This window comes from Melopsittacus undulatus, chromosome Z, assembly GCF_012275295.1.
Source record: "Melopsittacus undulatus isolate bMelUnd1 chromosome Z, bMelUnd1.mat.Z, whole genome shotgun sequence".
NCBI lineage: Eukaryota > Metazoa > Chordata > Aves > Psittaciformes > Psittaculidae > Melopsittacus > Melopsittacus undulatus.
This window is the reverse complement of record NC_047557.1, coordinates 52,527,847-52,548,903: the sequence shown is the minus strand read 5'-3', so window position 1 is coordinate 52,548,903 and position 21,057 is coordinate 52,527,847. Positions and strand designations below refer to the sequence as shown.

Here is a 21,057-nt window from a genome sequence, read left to right as displayed (position 1 = left end):
TCTAGATCGAGAAGGGTTACTCCCACAACACTGCTAGTACTATGCAAATAATATATATAAAAATATGCCAGAATGGTATCATTGTTGACAAGTAGTTGAGTCTCTTCCAAACCCAAATGCAGTTTCAGGATCACAAAAGAAAAGCTGAGTTCAGTTTTTATTTTCCTACCTTGGGAAAATGGGCACTGGTGCCAACTTTTCCTTTTCTTGTCCAGACCAACCGATAGTCCCCTAAATGATCAGACATAAGTGATGGTACCAGTTTAAATGCTTTGTGACCAAGAAAGATGCATACAAGCATTTACTGTTACAGAAAAGGTGTTGATTCTGCAGTTGTTCAGAGGACTGGAAAAGAAAAAAAAAAACAAACAACAAAGGGTCAAACCCTGCGGATCCTTACCTTCTTCAAATTTCTGGAATCAATAGCATCATGATGGCTGGTTTGGTTTTTCTGGGGGCTCTCCCCCTTTGTTAGAGAGCAATAAGGGAATCCAGCTTTGAAATAATGAAAAAGCATGACCCAAGAATGTGATTGAAGACAACATTTTGAAGTATTTACACTACAACAAAGCTAAAAGCTTTCTTTCAATACACGTTTTTTGTCTCTGTTGGCCAGGTGTCTAAACCTAATTGAAAGAACATTGTAGAAAAAGCAGTGAAATAATTTTGTTGGTGATTTTGTCTTACATTTGGATGGCATTCTGGACCATCTGTCACATGCTAGACCTCCAATGTGATTGGTATTGGATAAGCACAAACTAAAAAGGCAGTTTCTGATTTAAATATTTTACATTTGTCTTGCATTCAGTCACTGTGGCAATAACACAGTCCAGAATTACTCCATAAAACATGTGCATCTCTTAATTTTGGTTGTAGCCCAATAGAATGCATATTTTTCTCCTGTTTTGTTACTTGTATGATTTTTGTTTTAAAATTACTTTCCAAAATAGCAGTTGCTCTCTTTGAAATTCTGATTTAAACACAATGATTTACAAATGTGCTTCTTTACTATTTTTGTATTTTTGTTTTTAGTGGTATGTTTTAGAAAATGTTACAGGATTAAACTGCTAATGAGAACAGAGGAGAAAAATCAGCATATGTGAAAAAATGCATAGCTATAACTTTCTGTTCATGATTTTCTAAATAGTTTCTTCTGTTTGCTGCTGTTTTGCTTTATACTAATGTTATCTCTGTTTCTTGGCATGGGCTTCTGCACAAGGCTATTGTGAGTATGGCTTTCTATTTACTTAACACTGCTTTCAGTTTATAGACTTTTACTCAGTTCATTTTTCTGAAAGATACTGTCTGTGAAGTGAGTTTAAAATTTAAATAAAATTTACTTTGAAAGTTTTATTCAAAGAGCTTATCTAAATGTGATTTAACCAGAAAGTGGAACACTGTAAGTTGTATAATAATGTTTACATGTCTGTAATCAATAAGGATGAGAAACAGAAAAAGCGCAGAATGTCTGCTATACTCCCATGAGAAACATTCTACTCCCTCTAGTTCCTATGGGAGTGGGAATTTACTTCAACCGGTTTGGTATATGTCCTCATAAGAATTGCATTGCAATATCAGTAGGATGACTCTTCTTGCAAATTTTGCTGCACTTCCGATTTCAGATTAATTTATTAAGTTTAATCACAAAAGTACAGAAGAAATTAAAACAACTGCCATAGAGTTTTGTCATTTATGTATCTTGTTTGTATCAATCTAGTTCCTTGGGAACACTTCCTGGGAAAATATTTGCAAAGTTGTAAGAATCTCTAATTTCAGGGAAGTCACACAGCTGTGGAAAGAGGGATTGCTACCACAGAGGATGTCTTTACAGTTACGATCTAAAACTAAGTCAAGTAAAAAATTATATTTTGGTTAGAGTGTCAAAGTCATGTTTTAGAATAATTTTGAAATTGTGTAAAAGCTCTACAATATATTAAACCATTTATTTTTCTGTTCTAGTCAATTCTTCTGAAGAAGAAACTTGAAGAACATCTGTAAGTATTTTGTTTGAGTGTTTTGTTTGCCATTTGAATTCATGTGTTTTCCATATGGCAAGGAAGGCAGACAGTCATTAATCAGGCATCTGGAAAATATACAAGTAGGAGAAAATAGATAACAAGGAATGTTTGGGAATCTGCTGCTCAGATACTCTTTTCATCTCCTAGAAAACCTTTGTGAAAGCAATAAGAGCAATGAAATAAACATAATTTTATGGTGGTTAGAAAGCTTTGTTTAATCTTGATTATGATCTGTAAATCTATACTGAAGGGGGTAAGTAATTTTGTTCTGAAGAAAGCATGTTAATGTAAACAAAATTGTTTTATTTACTTTATGGTATACATTATCGCATAAAATGTAACATTACAGGAAGTGTTATTATTTTGTTCTGCTATTTCTGCACCTTTTCTACTTCCTTAAAATGCAGAAAGGTGTTTGCTTTTTCTAAAAAAAAAAAAAAAAAAAAACAGGAAAAAAAGTAGTTTCTGTTGCCCTTGGGTTTAGTATTCTTTCTTAATGTAATCTCAATTACAAGTATTCATTCCAGGCATGCGTTGTGAAATTAACTGTAAATATTAATTGTACAATGTAAATTCTAAAATTAAGTTAATAATTACTGAGGATTATGATGTTCTTACAGTTCTTCCTACAGCATAATGTTTTTCAGCTTATTTATTGAATATTTCCACAGTGATGTTGTCATTTGTCCTCATGCCCCAGAGCAAAACTCAGTTGTGCCCTCAGAAATATATCACTATCTGAGGATTTTTTTGTACTGTTTACTGTTCATTCCAGTACTAATACTGGGAAAACAATATATACTTTTATGTTTTGTTATAGTGAGAAGCTCCATGAAGCTAACAATGAGTTACAGAAGAAACGAGCTATTATTGAAGATTTGGAACCAAGATGCAATAATAGTTGTGAGTTACCTGTGCAATCCATTTATTTTCTTTAAAAAATGTTTCATATATAAGGTCTTTAATTAACATACTGAAAGGAGGTGCAGATAACCATCAAGTACATTTTAAATGCTAGTGATATGTATGTTGTATCTCTGGAAGCTACGGTGACCAAAAAGATGCTTCTGACACTTGAAGTGTAGGGAATAACATTTTAGAGACCACGGTAGTAAGAAATTACAGTGGCTGTAGAAATACTGAGTGTCGTACCTGTCATTGAACATCAGCTGTTCACAACTGCCTTGTCCCCTAAGACCCTAATTTAGTAGATCCTTGCTGCCATCACCAGGTTATTCTTACTCCCAAAATATTCAGTATTTTTTCAGAATTGCATTGTAATTTTAGAAAATTTTCAGGTACTTGTCAAGTGTAGGATATATATGTTATATTCCTCAGATGATATCAAGAACCCAGCTTGTCATGCTACATTTTTCCTAACACTTATTGAAAAGGGTAGATTTATTTTTTTTTCCCCAAGCCTACTTATTATGGAACAAAACCTTAAAAGACTGCAACTAATGTCAGCATTTCTGGTTTGTACCCAAATTATTTTATTTATAGAGATTGAAGAAGATAGAAATATCCATTCAGTATACATTACATCAATTCTGTGTCCAAAAAGAATTTTCATTTGTGTTGAACTAAAATTGCAGAATATATTATAAAGTCCACATTTTAGGAAATACTAGAACACTTGGAAGTGAGATCCCAGGGACTTCATGAGTAGCTAATAAACACATAATCCTGTCATATGCGGTAAGCTTCACTGTGAGCATAATAGCAGTCCAAAGACTTGCTAGCTTCTAAACACCAGGGCACGTTGAGGCTTCTGTACTTAGTTTACTGAAATTAAAGTTGCTTTTTGAAAATCTATGTCTGAAGTTTGCCTTGGTAAAATAAAAATAGTTGTACCTTCTTGTATTCTTTCCCTGCTCAGGAAACGTATTTGAATTATTCTTTCAGGTTCTTTTAATTATTCTGGATGTAGCCAAAATGCTTGGGCATTGTACAGGAATCATGGCATACCTTGAAAAATGGACTTGTGCAAGTCTGGGAGACCACCTGCTATTGGTCTTCTTACTGATCAGTGAAAATCTTATTTGATCCTGTTGCCAGCTTAGTGTTTTCCGAGTGCTTAGAAAGAAAACTGCAGGAAAACCATGAAAGAACATTTCAAAAAGAGGTTGCAAAGCAGATGGGCTGAAGGGTACCAATTATTCAACATTGTTTGTAAACCAGACATCAGTGTTATGTGAAATTTGATCCAGGATGATGCAATTTATTATTTTTAATCTTTTCTGAGATCTGATTAGATGTATAGAAGATGTATAAGCAGTAGTGGTTTGACATATTCTTGTATCAACACAGGAAAAGGCTGTGCAATGAAATTGTCCTGCTGATCGGCACTGCTGCTTAAAAAAACGTGGGGAGGGGAAAGTAAATTGAGTATACTTATGTCACAAGTCTGATAAATTTTGTCCAGTGTTACAGCTTAGCAGATTTAAGCAAGAGTTGTACCTGTTAGAAATGATTCCTTTTACATAAAAAAACTTGTATTCCTCTGAGTTACAATACCAAGATCTTATTGAGTCTGTAATTCACTGGTAAACTCATTTTGTAAGTGCATTCAGTAATGAGATCGATTTGATTCTGTCTCTCTTTTTCTTTTACTATATATATCTTTTGAAAAGGGCAAAACTTGTGTACAAAACAGCCATCTCATGAGATTATGTAGAATACACATTTTGAATGTGATTCTAAGCTATTTAGTAACTAAAACTATCGTTCCTTATGTTGGCTTTTCTTAACTTAAAGAAATTTTAGCTGTGCCTTCAATGTGTGTTAAAAAACGTGAAGATAATATCATTGTGTTATTTTCCAATGTGTACCTCTCTTGGCATTAAGCTCTCAAAATTGAAGAATTACAAGAAGCTTTACGGAAAAAAGATGAGGAAATGAAGCAAATGGAAGAGCGATACAAAAAGTATTTGGAAAAAGCCAAAAGTGTAAGTACAAATATTCCATGTTAATGATCCCTCTCTGACAGACTTCACCATGTGTCCACCCTGATGCAGTAAATACAAAGGTATCTACATACACATTAGCAAGTGAAAGAGAAGGAAGGACCTGTGAATTCTGTGTATCTTCTTACCATTACAATACCTAATACTGATTAATTCTGCAGATCATACCCTGGTTTGTGTTCATGACTGTCCCCTCTTACTACGTATCCGTAAGCCCTTCTGATGCCTCTGTACGAATGTCTAATCACTAGTACAGATTTTTGAGAGTCACCCTTGTTAAGCAAACTTTCTTATTGGCTAATGACAAGGAGAGGGTGTTAAACCCTTTCTAATGCTGCAATAACCCATTTCTTTGCGTAAATTCTTCCAGGCTTCTGATGCTGAGTAGCAAGTGTATAGATCAGTTAAAGCAGTGTCCATACTAGGACTGGTCATGTAGAAATAAATAGCTGTACTATATTTTAGAATTGGAGAACCATCCCTAAAACAGCTCAAGGGGAGGAAGCTCTGTGAGCAAAAGTACTGTTTAATTAGCATTTGTGCTGGGACTTTGGGGACTTCTGATACAGTTATCAGGAAGAGTTCTACCTCTTTGTACACAAATATAGCTTAATAACACCAAGTACAGTCCCAGCTGACCAGCAAACTCTGGTTTTATCAGTTTGGCAAAGAGGAAAAAGGAAGTCTGAGATAATTTCCTTCAGAGGTGGATGGATCTGTTATGTGTGTTTCTGGATGGTATAAGCTTCTTGTGGTGCTCAGCTGGGAATGTCTCCTTACCTGAGGCAGATAGATGGAAACACTTATTTTCATTAATACAGCTTTTAGCTACCCAAGATTTCATCAGGTCCTAATTGCTCACATAAACTGCTTATTCCTTTTGAGTGGCTCAGAATTTACAGGTGGAGGTCATTACACATTTCCCAAAGCCTTTTTTACCAATTTACATTTGATTCTGCTTTCTTAGTTCATCTTTCTACCCTGATTTCTGTTCATGTTCTGGTTTAGCCAGCTGGTTTAGAAAATGCTTTAATAAGGGCTCTTTTATTGATAGTTTTCCAAGTAAAGTGATCCTTTTAAGTGAACCACCTGTAAGAGCTGTTCCATTTCTCTGATGACATTCAGCATTCTCTTTGCATTTACTGACTAATATATGCTTCTGTGAGAAGGTTGCTAATGCTTCAGTGTGATACCAAGGATGTAGTTATACTACCAGCTTTGAAACAGCAATATTGTGGTTACAATCATAGTCCTATTTCTTCTTTTACTATACATCAATATTTTGAGTTTCTTAGCCGCTTTCTACTACAAGCTTAGCAATCTAGGCATTTTGCTGAATTTATTACTGGTTTAACCCTGTGTTTGCTAGCACTCATGCTGCCTATGATGGATTCCTCATACAAACATAACCAGGTGTCCTTGCATGGGATTAGTAACATAATAATCATACATGTGCCATTTCTAGAATGCTGTCTAGAAATGACAGCACCTGGTACTCCAGGTGGGAGATCGTGGCATCTTTCCATAAGGATCGAAACGTAGCTTCCTCAAGTGGAAGGAATTCACAGGTAGGTAAACCTTAGCTATAAAGAGAAACCTTTGAGAACTACCACTGTGGCCCCAGGGTAGTGGAGGTAGGGATACTGGGATACTGAACCTCTTAGGAGTCACTTTTGTCTATCAGTTTTGTTTCACAGTCCTGTAAAAGAGAGCCCAGTACAGATTATCTTAATGTATCTTGGCTGATGTTCAGAAGCAGAGCCTGTTGTGCTGGCTGTCAAGATTATTTTTCAGGAGTCAGCCTCTAAAAAACTACACATCCCTCTGTTTAACATTTTGGAGTGTCATTTCTTGAAACACTAACGTGTTTTAAGTTGCTTTTCTTAACGTGACTTAAAAGGTTGTAATTCCTTGATGTCTTTCCTTTCAACTAGATTGCTTTTGCATCTTAAAGCCAAACTGGTTTTCTTTCACAGGTCATCCGTACCTTAGATCCTAAGCAGAACCAGGGTGCAGCTCCTGAGATTCAGGCTCTGAAAAATCAATTGCAGGAGCGGGACAGAATGTTTCATTCACTGGAGGTAGTAATCCTCATGTTTCCTGTTAGTTCCTTACTTCCTCATTGTTTTTTTGGATATAGACTAATACTTCTATTATACTTTGGTTTTAAATGTATCCGGTTTTAATGTTTGTTTTATAGAAAGAATATGAAAAGACAAAAAGTCAAAGAGAAATGGAGGAGAAATTTCTTGTTAGTGCCTGGTACAATATGGTAAGAATTTTATCCTTTTTTTTTAAGGGAGCGAGGGGGCACAAATTTTTGATATTAGTTGTTTCTGTGTTTTTTATAACAGCGATCATTTATAGGTTCTTTTGATTGAAAAGTATTGTCCAACACAGAGGCACAGAAACAAATGCTTTTTAATAACTTTATGCTGTCTTTATATAGAAGTATGTTCCTCTGATAACCTTGGGATGAATGAAAAAGAACATGGTTGTTATTTTCAAATTTTAAAACCAGAAATGGCACTTCCTAGACGGAAAGATACATCAGATTGCTATTTAGTAATTCCAGCCGTTCACCTACACTGACACTTTAACAGTGCTCACGTTCACTTTCTTCTTTGATTCTCCACTCTCCAATCTTCCATTTCTTTCTAATGAAGAGGCACTGCAGTAAATGCTCTTACAGCCTCTAACTTGGCTGTAAGTTTAGAACCATGCAAAGGGAGAGCACAGGGCAAGACCCTAACTTAAATTATCCAGATGGTAAGGAAGTGATCTGTGCAGCCATACAGCTTTTCTGGGGCCTGTATGCTGGCAGATTTTTAACCTTTGTCCAGTCTGGTCAAGACTTCTCTTTGGCAGAGTTTCTCTGCATTGAAACTGCTCTTCAGATAAAAGGAATCTTGTGTAATGTTGATGTTTCATTCTGCTTGATCATTCCTCCTCTGTCTTCCACTGGAAGAGTTTCCTTCTTGCTATTCTATGTTCTTATGTCCATGAATAGTAAGCCAAAAATGGTACTTGAACAGAATATTTGAATCCTTTAAATATTGAAGGCATTTTCAAGTGAATAATGTCCTTGACCAATTTCATAACATTAGTCCCACTGGCAAGCAGAAGGCAAGGCTAAGCTAAGAGCTGTGGTTCAGTAGCCTGTCATGAACTCTCAAAGTATGATAAGCACTGGTAATTTTGGCTGTGTCTTTCTCTCTCTAATTGGCCTCTGCTTTTATACACACCTACACAGCCCATCACAGCTTCCCTGAATTTCTTGTTGCATTTACTCCTGCTGAAAACATACTTTCTCTGAAGATGTGCTCCTGCCATACGAGCTGGGATTTTCACAGAGGATGGCAATACTTTAAGTATTTTCAGAAGAAAAGTACTCTTCTATGTTGAAGATGGGCAGGATGGGGAAGGGAAGCACTAGAGAAAAGACTCATCTGTTTACTGTGTATTTATGTGGAGGTGCGTGTGTTCAGAGCTGGGGCAGAGGGGGTCCTACTTCTCAACATTTACTCCAAACTGCAGTGGATGGGGGGATGAGAGAAGAAAAAAGGACACAGAGAATTAGGAAGAATATCTTAGTTTTATCCTTGAAAACATGATGCTTTGTGTTTGAAATTCAACACAGCTTTAATCAGTGTTGGTGAACAAAGACATAGTAAAATGTAAATGAGTAAAGTTGCTCGGTGTTATGTGCCAGTGTTCACTGAGAAGTTTCTTTTTGTCCATAGGGGATGACGCTGCATAAAAAAGCAGCAGAAGACAGACTGGCTAGCACAGGATCAGGACAGTCCTTCCTGGCTAGACAAAGGCAAGCCACGAGCACAAGGAGATCTTACCCTGGTCATGTCCAGCCAGCAACAGCAAGGTAGAGATGCCTTGGCCTTAGAAAGAAAACTGCCCTGTGATCCAGGCCACTTCTGTTGCAAGTGACAACATTCAAGAAAAATCAACCAGCATCCTTTCTCTTTCTCCCTTGTTCCTGCTATTATTTTACACTTCAGGAAAGGGTTAGGGTTTTATTAGGGTTTCTCATTGTTCTGTAATGCCCTTTGCTTATATATTTTGGAGTCCACATCTCTCTCTCTGCATTTTTTTGAATGTGCCAAAGTTTAGTAAACATCTAGAGGAGTGCTTTGTAATAGAGTCTTACTGGTATGAAACCTAGTCTCTTATGAAAAGCCTCATACTGGCTGTGTAACAATATAAACTCCTGTCACAGTTGATATGTTTGTGCCTGTAAGGGTTGTTACGCTTTATAAGACTGTCTTCGTTCAAAGGGAATTAGGCTTTTTGTTTCATGTGCTAAACCGTTGCTTCAGAAAAAATGCTGAAAACTCATTACAGAAATCCAAAGTAGTATATAATATTATTGTGAAATATGTTTGCTACTAAGAAACTTACCAATGGCAAAAAGAATGTTGTGGGAATGGGAGGGTGTTATGTGTGGGTTTTAGTTTTGTTTATTTGTCTTGTTTGGGAGTTTTTTGTTGTGTTTGGTTTTTTGTTTTGGGATTTTTGGGGATGCTTTTTGAGGTTGTTTTTTTTTTATCTCCTACATACAAAATTTGCTCTTATTCTTGGCATTTAAGAGGGAAGCAGGATGATATTTTTCATTTTTAGGTTATTACCTAGTGGTGTTACCTCTTTTGCTGAGACGGCTGAATGCTTCCAAATGGTTTGTTCCCTCTTCTTGGTCAAGAGTATGCTTAAATGCATACTAGAAAAAGATTGAAAAATGTTTAGAATGCTGTGATATGCTACTCTATCATCCATTAGAAAGGCCATTTGTTTCAAAATTTTATAATTATGGGTGAACAGTACATAACGGATTGAGGCCCTGATTACTGTTGTTGGTATTAAGGTATTCCAGTTGTCATCCACTGCTAAAATACTTGCTTTTAATATACTGATTCAGGGTATAATTGTATCAGTTGCCTTACTAATGGTACCAGTGCCTTCAGGTGAGTTTGTTGCTGACTTTGCTGGAAACCGTCTGTTTTGTTGTACCGCCTTTTTAGCGGGTAGCTGATTAATTGTACGTCATTTGTTGTAGCACTTCCGTGTTGATCAGCAGGGTGGATGGTGAACCATACTATTAATTGAGGTTCTGTTCCTATGAAGTTCTACTTTTCCCTGACTAATTCTCTGCTTTCCCTGTCATTTCTGTCAAAGAATTGACACAGAAGACCTGAGTATTGGTGAAAAGTTACATATACATACATCTTGTGGTGATTCAGTTTTAAACATTTTTCATTTAGAGACTGTTTGGACCCTAATGTACATGCAGTCTGATTTATAGATTCTTTATTTTAGTGCTCTCCCAGGTAAAGACATCTTTCATAAATCCCTTTAGAGGGAATACATACTTGAATTTATTAATCATCTGAAGGTCTATGTTTGGGTTATGGTTGTCAGATTAGATAAAACAATGGAAGTATCTTCTGTGCAGAAAGGTAACGATGTAAAGTCTAGGACCATTGTCTAGAACAATTTCTGTACTCAATGAACTGATAATCATTGTGCTGCCTTTTACTGAGATACAGAGTGCTGAAGGGACAAGAATTCAGGTGTGTTGTCTAACAAAACTACCACGGTTTGTGGGATGTCTTACTGATCTTATTATGCAATACATTCTAGTCATTTGAAGAACCCTTTTTACTACGTGCCATGTGTGAATAGGAGCAAATAAAAACACTTCTCTGAGGAAATTTGGTGTTCTTGATTGACATTACAGCATTTTATGTCACCCAGAGAAAGAACGTAAGCGTACCTAAAGCTCAATTTTTATGTTAATCTGGCTGTGACCAAACTGCCACAGCATATTTGTGAAAGCAAAGTATACTAGGACCTCAGTGGGAAGTTTTATCTCGTAATTTTGCAGGTCTGAAATAACTTGAACACGATCTGCACATGGGAATAAAAGTATTTGCTTTTATTATTTCAACCTTTGTTTTGCTGTTTTGCCCCCAAAATTTTGTTGACGGGCCGATACCAGTGACTGTTTGGAGATGAACAAATGATGATTAGAAGCCTCATTTTTATCTTTTACTTTTCTGTATCTCAAGGCTTCATCACTTCTTGGTGGTTGTTGGATTTTATCTTCTGCTTTGTGCTTCTGGTTGGTCTTTCCTTGTCCCTTAAGATAAGACATTGTTCTCTGTAGTTCTCTTCAAGAATGCATAATATCATTTTATTGCATCAAAGAGCAAAACAAGACTAATATTGATTCTGTACTTTACTGTTACTCATAGTAATTCCTCAACAAGACTGAACAAGCATTTTGTCTTATGAAAATTCTGGTATTTCCCAGAATGTATGTTGAATATGAAAATCTAAAAACATACTGCAGTCCTCCAGAAATATCCACTGTAGCTGTCCAGTTCCAGTACATCATTCACTCTTTCTTCCTATGGTAGACATCAGGAACTTCATTCCTTGCTCTTGAGCATTTAACTTCTTTTATTTACTGGATACATAATTTCTTAATTTTTGGGCGTGGATAAATGGAGTTGGTGAATTCATTAAGCCTTCTCTTCCACAAAAACAGTTTCTTTATAGGAAGGGTTAAGCTTTATTATTTTCCTTGGTTGTTATATAGCTTTGGAAGTAGTGTGGTAGTAAGAAAAAGAGGGAGCTCAGAGTGTGACTTCAGGAAATAAGCACATGTATAGAAGAGCTACTAGTGAATGCTATTTGTCTTACCTTCAGTATAAAAGAATGCAAGCAAAAAAACCCCAACCCTGTAAGACAGAATTCCCTCAGTACATTACATACTTCTAAGAAGCTCTTAGGGACACTTTTTCAGGGGCAATGAAGCCTATTTACATCAAAATTGTAGTGGTAATTATTGAACCAACGCTATAGCCTGTCTGGATACACTACAAAAAATCCCAAACCCCAGAACCTTCAGACTGAGTTTAAAGAGAAAAGGTTCTCCAGGACAGTGATGAAACAGCTGAAGAGTTCATGAGAGTACATTCCTGAGCACTATGCCAGGGATCTGCCAAGAAAAGTATTTCTGACCAATTTTAATTAGTGCCAATAACAGGTAACAGTTATAGGGACAAAAAATTTCATCGTTCAGAGCAGAAGCTTAGCTTTGGGTCTTAAAGAATATGTGTGTAGTCCAGTTGGTATACTTCTGTGTAGAGTTAAGTGGTTAGCATATCTGATCAGACATTACAGAAAAGAATAAATCAAATTCCCCATTTTCTTGATAGATAGCACTAACTACTTGTAGCATGTATTTCCCAAGTGCTGTAAAAACTGAGTAGTCTAATTTAAAGGTTGTGTGTTCCACCCACAGTGAAAAGGAAAATAAACAACTAGAGCATACAGCTTTATATATTGCAGGATGAAATAAATACATAATGGCTACAAGCTGCTTTTCATTATGTCTGAAAGTAAGCAAATGGCAATCTTAACCTGTTCTGATATCATTTGAGATAGCAGTAATGATTCAGCAAGTTTTCTGTGGCTTTCTGTTCACGGTAAGGTGCATCAGCAGTTTTATATTCATTGTGTGTGGGAAAATTAACAGTGAATATTCCCATTACCAGTTTATGTTGATCTTAAATAGTAAGTGGTAAGAAAGCTGTCAAGGAGATATAGGAGGATTTGGCAGTTTTAAGATCCTCAGTATTTTGATATGTTCAGGTAACTTTTGCTCCTCCTTGGTTTCCTGGTATATGAAACTATCCACTTACCAGCTTCACAGATGATTTTTAGTGGGTCTAATTGTCTACAGTTTTCTGTAAGTTCGGTATTTGGAAAATAGTTTAATTTTTCCACTTGATTTTCTTCTAGTGATTTGGAGGAAGATTGTCTTTTTCTTATGAAGCAAAACTGTACCTGAATTTTATTAATTTTATAGAGATTTTTATTCTTGCCCTGCATTTTGACTTTTTGCAAGGATTGAGGAGGGAGGTATTTTTTGCACTCAAAGTCAGCTGTGCATTACTGACTTCTTACGGGATTTTGCACATGCATTTTAGGTAGAATGTGGACTGTGTATTTTGCAGTAATATTATATTGATAAACTTCAGTATCTCCAAATGAAGTTTAGGAAATTTTGCAGGCATTTTCCTCACCAGGATTGTGCAAATAAATAGCTAAAAGGACTTACTCTGTCAAGACATACTTTCAAGTGGTATTTTTTCCTGTAACCCAAGTAGTCATACTTCAGGGGTGTCACCTACAGAGTAGTTTTATAGCTGGATTATGACTGAAATGTCATCTCAGGAAGTCGAAGCACTTACAAAGAAAGCTTTTCAGAAACTCAGAACAGCTGTTATTAGCTGGTGTTTCCAGTATGATGTGTTTAGCATTCTATTAAAATGAAGAGGTGAATCTATAAAACAATGTAGGTGTAAAGATAGCTAAGCAAGAAATTCAGTTAATGAGGCTTTCTAATTTTAGAAACTGCACACAGCCCAGACATGTGTCCCCTCCCAAATCTGAGCAGCCCAGCTCCCTTTTGTATTGGCAAGGGCACTGTGTTTCCACTTTGTGCCTTGCGTTGAGAGAAGGAAGTGAAATCTTATCTCTTAGGCTGGTGTAAGAACAAGTAACAGATCTCACTTGGGCTCAGAAGATGTCCACAAGTCAAATCTTCTGGCCTCTGGCAGATGTCAGATTCTAGGTAGGATCCTAGCCATACCTCCAGTTTGTCATTTTCAAGGAATCAAGAAAATGTCTTCAAATGACTGATTGCATTGCCTTGCTCCTGTGATCTTTCTTCCCTCAGGAAGTCCAGTGAAGCAGCAGCTTGTCAGTGACTGCAGGTTGTAAGGGATGATTTCTTCAGTTTGAAGGTTGGAGGAGACAGATGCAAATACAAAAATCTGAAGAGCAGTAGGTCTTTCACCATTTTGCATTTTGGTGTTTATTTAAAAACAATAAAACAGAACCTGAGCTTTTAGAGCTGTTTGTTAATTTTGAATTGCAGTTGATTAAGTATTAGAGGCTTTACCTATGTGAATAAGGCAAAAGCTATCATTATCAGCCACAGCAACCTCAGACTTCTTACAGCCCGAACATCTTGACTCTGCTGTCAGCTTCCCTGCAGTATTTGGAGACATTGAGGACTCACTGAGTTTTGTCCTCTGTTTTTCATCAACTTCACTTTTGTAGACTCATTGAAGCATTGGGACACAACATTCATTTTTTAAATGTATCAGCTCACTGAATTAGGTAATGAGTGAATGTTGGTTGAGGAGCTCTAGAAAACTTAACAAATCGTAGTCCCATGAGGCATTGAAGCACTGGCGGTATAGCCAAGGCAGCTTCCCAGACAAATTGTTCTGGTGTCAGATCAGTAGGAGCTCATGATAACTGCTGTGTAATTAGGGGCCTAATCTGTTAGTTCCTGGGGAATGGTTTTGCTGTTAAGTGTAGTAAGGCCTTGATTCTAACCTCCACTTTTAGGCCTTGCCAAAGTAATGCAGGACTGTCCTGAAGGAGATCTCTGCATTCTCTATATTAGTTTGCTTTGGTGGCAAATCAGGAATCTTTCTTCTACTGCTGTTTGCTGCATGTATAACGTAATTTGAAGAAGTGCATATACTTCAGTCTTCTTTGCACTGTGTCTCAGCTCCAGACTGAAAGCAGGTTCCATTTGTCAGATAAAAATTTCTTGCTGCTCTCTTGTTGCTTCAGATCTCAGAGGTTGATCCATACAGCATGAAAAATACTGCTCATAGAGGGAAATCAGGAAAGCTGGGAAGGCTTTTCTGTCTTGTGGTGACTTTATTTGTTGCTTTGTGTTAGAGAGGTCCTGTACTATCAGGTGAAGTTGGAGTATCACATCTCAGAAAGGGGGACATGGTTATTTTAATGTTACAAAACTAGACATTTGTTAGGACTTTGAAGAGCTGCTAACTACTGTAGCATTGCCTAAATATGAAATACTGCAAAAGCAAGTATTCCCACAGGTATAGCTTATTCTGCAAATGAAACTTGAATCCCTAACGATTATCCCTAATTTTAAGAGAAGAGAAAATCAACACTAAGGGCAGTTGGTAACATGTTAGGATGGTTGTGTTGTTAGCATGATCATGAAAAGTGAGCAGAATTTTAAGAGGAAATACCAAACGGTGTAATATTTGTGGGCTTATAAAATAATTGTTGTGAGACCATCAGATTTTTTTATTTGGATTTGCATATCATATTCATTATGTATTTTTAAATTATAGATTCTATGGAGAGATTACAGTTCTTACAAAAGATCAGTAGGCAGGAGAGGAAACCTATTTCCTGGAGGTATCGGTGATTTCAAGAGAGATTTTAAAGCTTAAATTTAGCAGTATCAGTGAAATCTTGGAACAGTTATAAGCTTGACATTGTGAGGCCACAGTTCTTAGAATTTATACTCAGCTTTTTATTCTGTAGCTGTAAGAGTTATAAAAATGCAAAGTGGTGTTAATACAGCTTTGGAAGATGCTGTCTTGAAAGGCTTCTCTAAAACATCTAAGGTAAACACCAGGAGGAAGACATAGAATAGACGCAAAAAAGAAAAATAAATGTCATCAGTAGAAGCCATTGAGTAATGAATTAAGGAAATACACAGGAATAAAAATCTGGACTCAGTTACTTCAAAGCAGAATCTTGCCAGAAATATTTAGTGCTCATGTTAGACTTGACAATGAGAAGACTCTGGTAGGTTTGGTGATTGTGTTACAGAATACTGCTTACAGACAGCAGATTGTTGACTAGAGAAAGCCTGGACCATTTTAGGGTCAAATGTGGTCTGAACAGAAAAAACGTAGTTGTTCAGGTAGGTCATGTGGCTGGGTTTGGTTTGGGTTTTTTGCATCAGATCTGACTTGTCAGAGCAATTGTGTTGGTTTTCAGAGATGGCTTTCACAGGTCAGTGAAAAAGGCTGACATCCTTTCTGAAGCTTTGATGTGTTGAAGTTGTCCCAGTCACTTCTATGTGTTGAAAAAACACAGAAGGACAAGAAGTTAAGATCTTAAGGGATGTATAGCCACTTGTTACTGGTTAGACATCTGCCTGCCACATCAGTCTACTTGTAATAAAGCAAAGCTAATTGGACGAGGCACTGAGTATTGAAGGGAAACACTTCACCAGGAAATAATCCCCCAAGATAGAAACAAGCCTTCACTTGGAATATTTTGGGCTGGCAAGGGAAGGAAGTAAGAATATCGCTCCTCTATAGAGCCGTCATCTGCTGCATCCACTGCCTCTGTCTGCAGATGCTGCAGGAGTAATGTTAAATTATGCTGAGTGAATTATTCCTCACAACTTGCATCTCTCTTGTCTTCTGAAGTGTTGCTGCCTCAACAGGTGGCTTCAAAATATATTGATTAATTTTGAGGAGTTGTCCAAGAGAAAAAACAGTGACAATTTTTTTAGAGCAAGAAAGGGCATCCCTGAAAGAGAACATACTGTACTGAGTTTAAAAGATCTCTCAAAAGTACTATTAATTTAAAGAGAAACCTACAATGCCGTTTCTGTTTTATGTGCAGCAGGACACGTGAAATGCTATTAAATAAGTCTGAACTCAGTAATAACCAGGTAACACTAATGGAGTAGATTCTGTATTCGTTTATGCATCATAGATAGATACATGCTTATGTAGCTTTAAATTTTATTTTTTTATAGACTAACTACAGTAATCTTCATATTATTAATCCTGAACTCTGTAACTTTATGCTCCCAAGCAGTGCCAAGCAAGCTTAACAGACAGTGATTACTCAGAATACACCTTTGCAGTTTGCTTTGAATGTGTTATTTTTTAATATTTTTATTCCATTTGATTTATGTCTGTGTGTTTCTATGGGGTTCTTTACAGCTATGGTTAGTATTCTCGATTGGTGAATGAGGAGAAAAAGAGGGATACAGGAGCTTCAGTACTTTTAGCAGAAAGATATTTTGTAGTAAGTCCTTGTGTTTAGTTATAAGTATTCTTCCCTGTCTGCTTAACCTTGGTTTTCCTGTCACAGGACCTGTTCTTAGAATCATTTTTGACCAGTGCAATACTAGGGAGAAGTGCAGAGAGAAACAGTTTGCATGCTTTTAGTTCAGTCTGGAGAAGCTATTTTGCTCTTTGTAATGTCTCAGTGAATACAATGTGAAAATGAGAATGAGCAGATTGTGCTGTGGCTTGCTGTGTAGGGTTATTGGTGTTACCTGGGGAAACTGAAAGCACCGTAGCTGTGTTCATAGAGCATTTCATTCCAGTTGCACTGGCCAAGAAAGAGGGTGAATCAAAACGAACAGAGAAATATGCCAACCTCTCAAATTCTCTCCCAAACTTATATTCACTTCCACAGCATTGTGGCCTGCTCTGTGGGCTGCTCAGTGGCTCCTACTTAGCTTATTTCAATAAGAACATGTATCATTTTCCTGCAATTCAAACCTGTATTTGCATGCATGAACAAAACTTGCCGGTGTAGCATGGCAGTGATGCTCTTGTAGTGTCACACACAGGATAAGCTTTGATGAAATGCAAACACTTAGAAACTTCAGTGGTGCTCAAAGGCTCAGGCAGAGTCATTATTGCCCTGATTCTCTTTTAGTATCTAACCACAGGCAGTAGTGGGCAGGTATCTTTGACTTTATATTGCTTTGGGCTTTTGACTGTTGTACTTGAAGACAAGCAGGAGTGCCTGAGACTTCTTCATCACTGTGTAAACCTAGTTTCCATAGCTGCGTTAGCTGAGAATGGTGCCCTGAAGGACTTTAATCAGAATTGTGTAAATTTGTCTGAATTTTGTCTAAATTCACATGTTGTTCGAGGTTGTTTTGTTGTTCCTTCAAATTGTTAACAACCTGTTAATTTGATGAGTTGCTCTGGCAGTGATGGTTTTCCCCATGAATTTGCCAACTATAAGTAGAAACAGCCTAACTGAACTGCTCTAAAAATACCTGTTTTCTCTGTTTTTCTTTTTAACAGTAATACCTTATTTGCTTTTTAACTTTCTTCTTTATTCTTTTATTTGCAGTGATGTGGTTGCATGACCTGCAGCATTATTGTAACAGGCACTGTTCAGTGCATGACTTGCTTTTCTGTCCAGACTGCATAACCAAAACTTAACCAGTTCTACACTTAAGACTCATGGCCATCTGGTTTCAAAGGGAGATCTACTTGCAGAGAAGCCTACCATCCCAGGGAGCTGGCTTTCCCATTTCCCACTTCCATTTACTCTTTCTCTTCACAAAAAGTCTCCTATGAGGCTAGAAGAGAGGGAATTCAGAACTCAACAGGAGGCGTTCTGCAAACTGACAGAGCACTGTCAGCTCTCCGTTTTACTTCTGCCTGTCCACTTTATTGAATTCTGATTAACAGTATTAACACACAGAATTCCTGCAACAGTTTCCTGTACTGAACTACAAAAATCTAGTCTTAATATTCCTAAAAATGCCTTTTGGTTACTGTTCAAATTTCAAAGCGCCTGCACCCTTAAAGGATCCACTTTGAGTTTTTACATGATTAAAGTAAAACGAAGGAGGTGTTTTACCAAGAGAAATGACTAATGAGTTGCTGCTTGGCCATCCCATCTTCCTTAGAAAACAAGGCAAGGTTCATCTGCAGATCTCCGAGCCAGGCAAACTCCCAGGGCGGTATTTTGTTCGCAGACACTGCCTGCTGCCTCACTATGTATATACACAGTAGTCTGTGGCCGTTGTATTTTTCTCTCTACATTTTAGCTGTGTTGTCAGTTTCTTTCAGAAAATTCTTTTTCTTTTCAATCTGTGTACAATTGTTAAAACAATCTGAAGAAATAATGGAACAGAGAGAAGTACGAAAGCCGCCTACACTTGCAGTATTATGCAGACTGTCCTTGCCAGTTTATCATTTTTTGGGTCTTTTATCTTTCACTTGTACTACTTTTCTTTCTTTCTTCCTTTCTTTCTTTCTTCCTTATCGCATTCTTAGCTATTTAATTTCCAATTGCACTAGCTTGGCTGTTCCTTTGTATTATGAATTTTAGCTAAAAGTTTTGCCATATGTAGACAGTGTAACTCAAAATGCTTTGTACTGCCTGTATTAATTTAAAAAGCTGCTTATTTAATATTCTTAAATATCTGCACATTTGTACTACTGTATCTTTGTTTTGTATTGGGCATCCAGTACTGGCAAGATTCAGAAGACAAGGGAGTGCTGTAGTGTTGTATGTTAAGAGGTTTATTGTGTAGGAGTTAGTCTGTAATGAATGGATGTGAGGGCTTTTAAGCCATAGGACTTGCCAGAAAATCTAAAGTCTGAATGATGAATACTGTAAGTGATTTGGTTTAAGTCCAGTTCTAGAGAAACCCCATTCTTGCTCACTTGGATCTTAATCCTGCAAAACCATAAACACATATGTACTCTGCTTGTTCTGCTTATCCATGCAGTAGCACAACCACCCCCATGCTGAGAAGTGTGCCTGCAGGTCTCTGCAGTCACTGCTGGCTGCAGAACACAGGGCAAGCCTCATCCCTGGCTCATCAAGGGAGGCCCTGGGCTGAGCTGTGTGCTCAGCCCTTGGGGTCTTGTTGCCCTCTGTGCCACCAGCGTTGTGCAGAATGACTTGGGGAAGGACTGATCGTTTCTCCCACGGGAGGGGCTCTGACAACCGGCACAGGGAAGGGCCAGGGGGAATGGGCTTCAGGCACACCGTACAGGAGAGGGGGGGGATAAGCATTAAGATCCCAGTGAGAAGTGTGTGGTGTATTCTCTTCTGGATCCCGCACCAGACAGGGGAGCCAGTGGCTGCCAGGTGCTGTGGCTGACAGTAGTCCGGAAAGATTTCCGGAAGGGGATATGTCTCCCAGTCCACCAGGACCTGGGACAGTGAAGTCTGATGTGACCTGCAGGCAGGATCTTGGGTTTGGTGGTGACCAGGAGGGTATTCCTGCAGCAGAGAGGCAGCAGCACTTTCATCAGACTGAGTCCAGCAAAGCGCTGAAGGATTTGTCTTTCCAGGTCCTCACCACTGACCCCTTGTTACGTGTTGGGACAAATGGAAAACTCCTCTTTGTTGGGTGTTAGGGCATGGATTGTTTCTCATTTCCAAGTACTGCTTGGTCCGGAATTGCACCAGCCCCACACCAGGCTGGGTGCAGACCCCGGGTCAGCGCCATGCGGGGCGGGAGGGGATGGCTGTTTTCATGCACCCGCCTGCATGAGCGTCCTGATAGAGCCGAGCAGTACCTCATTTCTCCACGTGCTCTGTGCAAATTAGAGACTAAGTATCAGTTGTTCTTGAGCCTGAAGACATTTGTATGTAAGTGTTTAGCTTGACTGAAGTTGTCTGAGTTCACTCATGCAACAGAGATGCCGGCTGGAGCCAGCAGCTTTCAGCAAGTGAGCTGGCCACTTGGGTTGGGTGAGCCAAGCATCTCTGTTATGAAGTGATGGTGAGCTCGCAACTCAGAGGTGATCTCCAGCATGTCTCTGATATACTAACTTTGTTTGTGCTGCATAGAAAACTCTTTTACGTTCTTAATAGCAGCTTGTTTGACAGTCCTGAATTAAGTGTTGACCAATTATCAAAGTAACTGTTTGTGAAGTTGCCAGTGATATATTTTTCTGTAAATGAATTGATTCTGAGAGTTCAAAACATTAATTTCCCATTTCAGTTCATCCATGATTTGTGTAACTACCAGATTGTCATGGTAGCAGCATTAATATACATATGTGTATATAGAAAAAAAATTGTTAGTGATGTTCATTGGAATCAAAAGGTTTAATATTTTTTCCCAATCAAATCCACTAATGCTTCCAAGGTGACAGAATGTACAGTTGTTAAACAAGTTGTAAATAAACGCTTATATAAAATGTAACTCCTTGGTTTTCCTTTATTTGGTAGCTGTTTACAAACAGAGGACAGGGCACGGTTCAACCATGGTGCTTGTGGGTTTGAGCCTCCAGTGCTGTTCTGCTCTAAGAGGTGCTGGGGGCTGCTGCAGCTGGTCAGTCCCTAACAGGGTCTGCTGTGGAATGGGAATAACATAGGTAATACAAACCTTGCCTTTCAATGCACTTAGGATCACTTGGGATGCACTACATGACAGCTTGGGGGTGAGGGAAGTGGACTCTCTACCAAGCACA

General features: G+C 37.9%; 1 protein-coding gene across 4 annotated transcripts in view; it reads left to right on the top strand.

Moving 5' to 3' along the window:
• HOOK3 (hook microtubule tethering protein 3) overlaps window positions 1-20,789 on the top strand; it is a 91,699-nt gene extending 70,910 nt beyond the window's left edge. Inside the window, exons 17-24 of one of the 4 annotated variants that reach the window (XM_034072923.1) lie at window positions 1,220-1,225; window positions 1,960-1,994; window positions 2,839-2,921; window positions 4,866-4,966; window positions 6,961-7,065; window positions 7,185-7,256; window positions 8,728-8,864; window positions 17,966-20,789. In XM_034072923.1, coding sequence (XP_033928814.1) covers window positions 1,220-1,225; window positions 1,960-1,994; window positions 2,839-2,921; window positions 4,866-4,966; window positions 6,961-7,065; window positions 7,185-7,256; window positions 8,728-8,864; window positions 17,966-17,981 — 555 coding nt within the window. In that variant the 3' untranslated portion in view covers window positions 17,982-20,789. Of the gene's footprint in view, window positions 1-1,219; window positions 1,226-1,959; window positions 1,995-2,838; window positions 2,922-4,865; window positions 4,967-6,960; window positions 7,066-7,184; window positions 7,257-8,237; window positions 8,316-8,727; window positions 10,708-17,965 lie in introns of those variants that run through there. The other 3 variants (XM_034072924.1, XM_034072926.1, XM_034072925.1) reach the window with 3 other exon arrangements.
• Window positions 20,790-21,057: the final 268 nt, after the last annotated feature.